General features: G+C 45.1%; 1 protein-coding gene across 1 annotated transcript; it reads right to left on the reverse strand.

The window, feature by feature from the left end:
* Positions 1-618: 618 nt before the first annotated feature.
* On the reverse strand, positions 619-5,363 carry STRIT1 (small transmembrane regulator of ion transport 1). The gene is made up of 3 exons (XM_033000047.2): positions 5,293-5,363; positions 824-923; positions 619-734 (listed from the first exon to the last, which is right to left on the reverse strand). The coding sequence occupies exons 1-2, from the start codon at positions 5,303-5,305 to the stop codon at positions 829-831; spliced, it is 108 nt and encodes a 35-aa protein (XP_032855938.1). The 5' UTR covers positions 5,306-5,363; the 3' UTR covers positions 619-734; positions 824-828.
* Positions 5,364-6,367: the final 1,004 nt, after the last annotated feature.

Genomic DNA, 6,367 nt, shown 5'->3' on the forward strand with positions numbered 1-6,367 from the left:
TTTGGTATTTATCCATATACTATGAAATAAAAAGAAAATATTTTAGGATTCAGAAACTCCACGACATACGTTTTAAGATGCATTGCTTCCCGGTCACTTTACTTGCCTGCCTTCCATTTTCTAAAGGACTTTTTTTGATTTATGTATTAGTATGTTTGTATGACTGTTTGCTTTTTTAAGAGGAAGTTAATGTAGTTTCAGATAATTTATTTAGACACTTCAGATCTTGGGACAGGAAGAGTGTATCACCACTATATTTTAAATGTAATTTTTTTTTTTTTTTTTTTAACTACAAAACTTAAAAAAAGAGTCTAAACTCACTTAAAGCTTCCCCAAATATACTGAGATACTTCTTCCCCAGCTCCACACATCTCACAACTGAGCTTAACTCACGGTTTTGTCCACCATTGCGTCACTAAATCTGGGCATACTGTTTCCAAAACTGCTTAAATTCGAGCTGGCAACAACAAAGCAGGCTGCAAAACAAGCAGGTATCTGACCTACCACTGGACTCCAGAACCTACTCACTCAAATACAAACCATTTAAAAACAGGTTTGATGATTCTTCCTAATGCTTTAATAAGCGTTTCAAAACTTAGTTGTAGATAAAAAGTGTACACCATGTTTACAGTGTTGATATTAAAATGAACTCATTTTATACATATTGTATTCATTAGAAATTTCAATTTAACTTCCAGGTTCTTCTAATCAACATAACCGTGAATTCTTCTGTCCTGTAAAATGAAGAAAATTACATTTTAAAAGGTGGCAGTGCAAACCAAAGAAAGCATGGATAGTAAATGATACTGTACAAGTCACTTACTTCCATCAAGAGAAGACAATGTAAACCACTAGCGCACAGCCCATGATCCAGCCAACTATGAGGAGGATGGGTACGACGAGACGTGACAGTGGGACTTGGGCTGAAAGAGAAAAGATGGGCTTTTTCAGACAGGCCACATTTCAGTGACGCTGAATTCACTAAATTAAACGCATCAAAACCACGAATATCACAGAGCAAAAAGATACCTATGAGCTCGGGCCACATTCTCTACAATTGCTATTTTTAACACAGAATCACCATACCTTGGCAGGGCTTCTAGTGAGGATCCACTGCCAAAGCCCAAAGAGATTTCCACGCTGCGGTCTCCGCAATCAGATAGGTACAAGGCTTAGCACTCCCCAAAGCAGCAGGGCGCAGGGAGGAGACAAGCACGGCTCTGTCCTCGGTCTCCACGGCTCATCAGGAGAACATCTGTACTGGACTTTATGGAGAGCAGCTGTCCTGGCAGACTCAGGAGTCAGGCCCTGTCACGTACAGCACCTTCTAGAGTTCTCATTAGGTGGGCAACAGCGGATCAAAAATACAGTGACAGCATTTAACGTGGCACCGTTTATGACCCGTGTGCCGGGCGGGGGCTGCGGTGAGGGGATGCTGTACGAGCCCCCACACCCCAAAGGGATGTTTCCCACTGGCTGGGCATCAGGGATTCATAGCTCACCTCTGTGCTTTCCGTGCACGGTGCCCAACTTCACCCTCTGCTATCCTGCCACAGCAGTACGGGGTAGCTAAGGCTGACGTAATTATCTGCTGCAAGGGCATTCCCCACTTTCAAGTACTAAAATAACATAAGAGTTTCCACTGTGAATGTACCGCCTGCCTGGCTGTGCTGTGCCAGGCACACACACGTGACGTCTTGCCTGCGTCACCCGCTAGTACCAGAACGTGCTAAAAAATTACATGGAGACGTGTCGTTCAATGCAGGCAAAGGTTCTTCAAGGAGCACGCAGAAAGCAGGACTAGCACTTCATCTAAACATGCTTCTGTACAGCATCGGAATATTTCAAAGACCCTTCTATCAGTTTCCTGCAACTAGCAGAAGCTCGCCAGAAAGCAGCGTATCAACCTTTGAGATCATATCAATTACCAATATATTACAACATTTTAAAGCACATCTTTCTGCAGTTAAAAGACTTCCAGGCTTCTGAGGGGATTAATAAATTATATAAAACTAGTCACGACACCTTGCACAGTTTAGATCAAGCACACAGCCTTTGGAGGGATGCTCAATAATTTAAGGTTTTCTACATTGCTCTTTTAAAGCTATGCACAACACAAGCATGTCTCACCATGATACTGTGTGGTGTATCTACCGAGAGGGAAAGAGAAAACACAGAGACAGAAAATCTGCGTGTGCTGCCATAGAAATATAAAACAGATAAGCAACCACGCAGCAAAGAGAGAAAATCCTTCTCCGAAACTGGGTGCCCTTTCGCCACAGGGGGGTCCCTTACCTGTTTTGTATAGAGACTGTTATTCCTTTGACACTCTGTAAGGTAAAGCTACTTCTGTTGGCAATCATTTCTCTTTACTTACTTTTTCTAAAGGTCCTATTACAAATAGAGGGCTGGATCCTGCTGGGGTACACAGAAGAGTTCTGACAGAGCTCTGCCAAGTTGCAGTTGTGTCTAGTGAATATGGGGTTTTGTTAGATGAGGTCCAGTTTAAATGCAGTAAGACAGGAGAGGCAGGCAGGGCCCGATGGGTCAGCAGGAATGCTGTGCCCAGCATTTGTCACGAGGCAGCGAGCAGCTGGCTCCGAGGGATAGAGTTTCCTGGGAGCCACCGGGAGTACTTGCGTTTCATAGTTTAAGAACAGAAATGCCCGTGAGATCATTTGCTCTGGTCACAGGACAGATACCCCAAGACTTGAGTTAGAGTAAAGCAACTGCTTGGAAGACTGTATTTGATGCCATGAGCAGGAGAGACTGAAGTGCGAGACAGGCACAAGGCTTGCCCGAGCAGGTAACCCCTTCCTAAGGCCTCAGAAAAAGGTGACAAACTCCAGGGTCCCAATAGGTGGTCCAGGGGAAAAGTATCCTGAGTCTACACCTGAGAAGCGGTACTGCCCTCGCCGTGGAGCAAGGCTGCGCGCACCGACAGCCAAAAGAGCATCACCACTGTCTGCCTCCCTGCCCGAGGGGGAGATGGGCTGGGGAGGGGCTAGCAGCAAAGCAACAGAATACTTGTAAGCAACTACATTTCGGAAAAAAAATAAATCTTTACTGACACCTGCAGGTAACCAGATAAAACCCTAACACATGAGGTTTTGTTATAATCACCATTTAAATGAATGGAGGGGAAAGCCGAACACTGAGGGAAATGTGAGTTATTGCAGTCACAAGTATTGCTTTCAAACAGAGCACGGAAACGAGCCCTAGCTTCTGGGGTTTGAGCCAGAGCCTGCTGAAATAAAACGGCCAATTCTGGATGGCAGTGAGAATAAATAAAGGAATCTTACCGCGACCTGTGTATGCAAGCCGGCATTCTAGCTACAAAGTACTTTCTTTTTCCCCCATTGTAGAGGTTTTTCTCTACTTCAAACGTGAGTTTATCTCAAAATAAACAGAAGCGGGCTGGGCAGAGCAGCAAACACACAGCCCTTCTGCTGTGCTACAGCAGGGCTCCTCCGCGTGCGACAAACAGAGGCCCAGGCTCTGCACTTCGGCAGGTCGGACGCCCTGGGAATCGCCCACCCCCCGATGCCCGAGTGCCACAGGGAAGCCAGGGAGCCCTCAGCTACGGGATACAGCACCACAGGCTTCCACGCTGAATACACCCTACATACACTGATAAACCTCATCTGACCGCTATCTTATTTTATTCTGTCATCTACCTCTTGCCCAGAACCGTAAGGCAGCTTGGTTTTGCTCTCTGCAGCTGGTCAAAACCTCGACCAGCTACCACGAGAAAAAACGATGCCTGTGGTCTCCCTGAGCTGCCTACGCCCCTGAAATGTCTGGGCCCGACCGCACTGACAAGGGCACCCCAAGTTAGCAGGTGGAAAAGCTTCCCCTTATTTTAAGCCGGCGGGGGCTCGGCAGGTAAAGGGGGGAACGTTTCCCTGCCCGAGCCGGTCGAGCTCGCGCTCGCAGTCGCGCAATAAACGCCTCATGGAAGTTTCCTCTGTGTTTCATCTCACACAGGCTACGCGTGCACGCAGGCGGCCAAACCACTAACCCGTCACCGGGATGCCCGGCTGACCCGCAGGCTGGTCAGCAGCCGAGGAGGGGGCGTGTGCGCTGGCCCTGGGCACCGCGGCTGCCGCCCGGCTCCCAGCCCCACCAGCAAAGAGCTTCCCAGTTCCAGGGGCTGCGGCGCTCCCAGCTCTAATTTAACCACAGGGCAGCTGTGGGACAGGCTTGTGCATTCACGGCGTTTGCCAGCTTCAGATTTAAAAATCAGTTAGTGGTGTCAGCGAGGCTGCCCAGCCGTTCCTCCCCCCCGGGGGCCGGGCTGGGCGGGCGGCAGGGGATGGGGGCACGGCGGCTCCTGCTGCCCCCCCCCCAGGCTGGGGCCGGTGCCAGACTGGCCTGGCTGCCTGATGATGGCCACATTGCTTTTAACAAAATTAAAAAAAAAAAAAAAAAAAAAAATTTAAACACAAATAACGTCCTACCGATGCAAAATATAATTGAGTACTAACTCCTGGTGGAATATCAGTTTAATTTCGGTGGATAACAATGAAACCTAAAATTAAGAAATTCAGTATCCTGTTGTATCTTAGTAGAATTCCACTATCCTTCTTAAAAACCAGTGGCAATTGTGCAAAAAAAGGGAGATAAAAATCTTTAAAAACTTTTAATATAGCTAAGAAGATTTATAAAAAGGTTCCTTTTACAAGGAAAAGTACTACCTGAATAATTGTGTACAAGCTTACGCCATATTTAAACTTACAATAGTTTCACCATCCAAACCTCTTGCAGTGAAGTAAATAGAAAATGACAACAAATATAAACCGCATTTTTATAAAATTCCTTTTCTTCTCGAGGAAAGTAGAAATGTACTCATAATGAAAAAGTCATCATTAAAATTTTATTTTGCTCTGCCACGTGGGCTTTGTGGGGTTAAAATCCCAATTATTTTATGTTCACCTAGCATTACACTCAGATTTCAGCTATACAGACAGTATATTTAAAACGCCGTCAAACATAATTAAATGGAACCATGTAAAATGAGTTATGTTAGTCAACTTAAGATTCTAAGTACAAAAAAAAAAAAAACAAACCCAAACTGGTAGGAATCAGAAATACAAGAGGAACGCAAGCTGCTTTAAACTCATTGCTGTTAATAGAATTAGCCTTTGAACCGACTGCACTTTCTTACTGCAAAGTAAACTATATAGTGTATCATACAAGAACGCAAACAGCTGAGTATTTTCACATTACATTGCTCAGATCTGGGAATTTTAAGAACACATTGTTACATTCACATTTAACTGTGCATCTTACCTGGTTCTGCCATTCCCCCCTCTGCTAGTTTTATTGGCAAGTTTTAAGATTTGCCTCTGCGGTTGTTCTCGTGAGCCTTTAAATAGAGCAATATTTGGAATGTGCCGCAGCTGCCTTGCTCACTGATGCCAGTTTTTGGCTACATGCATTCAATTGTCTAAAAAGGCAAGGGCTCCAGGGGTTCAAGGTTACCCCTTCCTATTCCTGCAACTGCACATCTGTTTCAGGAAAAGCTGAATAAAGACGAGTTGTCTTTTGAAGAGGGAGAGAAACAAGGGCGAAAACTGCTTTATGGTCTCTTTACAGCCACAGAAACACCGCATGGTAGGTTCATGTAATATTTATGTGCATCCATATATTTAGAGCGTGGCAGGGATCCAGTTCATTCTTAGTCTCCCATGTCTCCCCTCATCTCTCTCCTATCAAAAAACCAAGCCAAGTCCTATTCAGTAATACTTGTAGATGTATTTCTGTAGTTATTATTTACTTGCTAAGCACCACCAGGTACCTTGTACTCCACAAAGCAGAGGTACGTTTAGCGTCTTCCCTCCGAAAGGTTACAGTGTGCAGTCACAGGTTTTCGCTACTCCAGTGGGTAGTGGGCAACAAAAGTCAAAGGAGGAACATTCCTAAAATGATCTGAGAATTATTTTGTCCTAAACAGGATAAACCATTTCAAAGGGCAGCCTTCATGTTTTTTTCGCTTCCGAATCAGAGATGAGTGCCCGATCTGAGCCAACAAACAGGACAAAGTGCACACTAGCTTATATCACATAAAAGGAGAGCTCAGTATACAGATCCCCTGGAGTGACCCTGGCCACAGTTTTTGAGCAGTGAGCAGAAGAATCCCACTCAAAGTTAATCAGGGAAATGAAGTCCTGTATAGAACATTCAGGGGAACACACAGGTGCACCACACATTAGCAAAATGCCCCTAACAAAATTAATTTTTCCAGGGACGGGAGGACATTTTTGCTAATGTTCAGCAAGCTTCTACATAATCCCATTTCAGAGCTGTGCCTAGATACCAAATGAAACCGAGATTCTTCCTGTGTGTCCCTAAAATGGATGAGGAC

This window comes from Tyto alba, unplaced genomic scaffold (assembly GCF_018691265.1).
Source record: "Tyto alba isolate M040663 unplaced genomic scaffold, T.alba_DEE_v4.0 Super-Scaffold_10, whole genome shotgun sequence".
Lineage (NCBI taxonomy): Eukaryota > Metazoa > Chordata > Aves > Strigiformes > Tytonidae > Tyto > Tyto alba.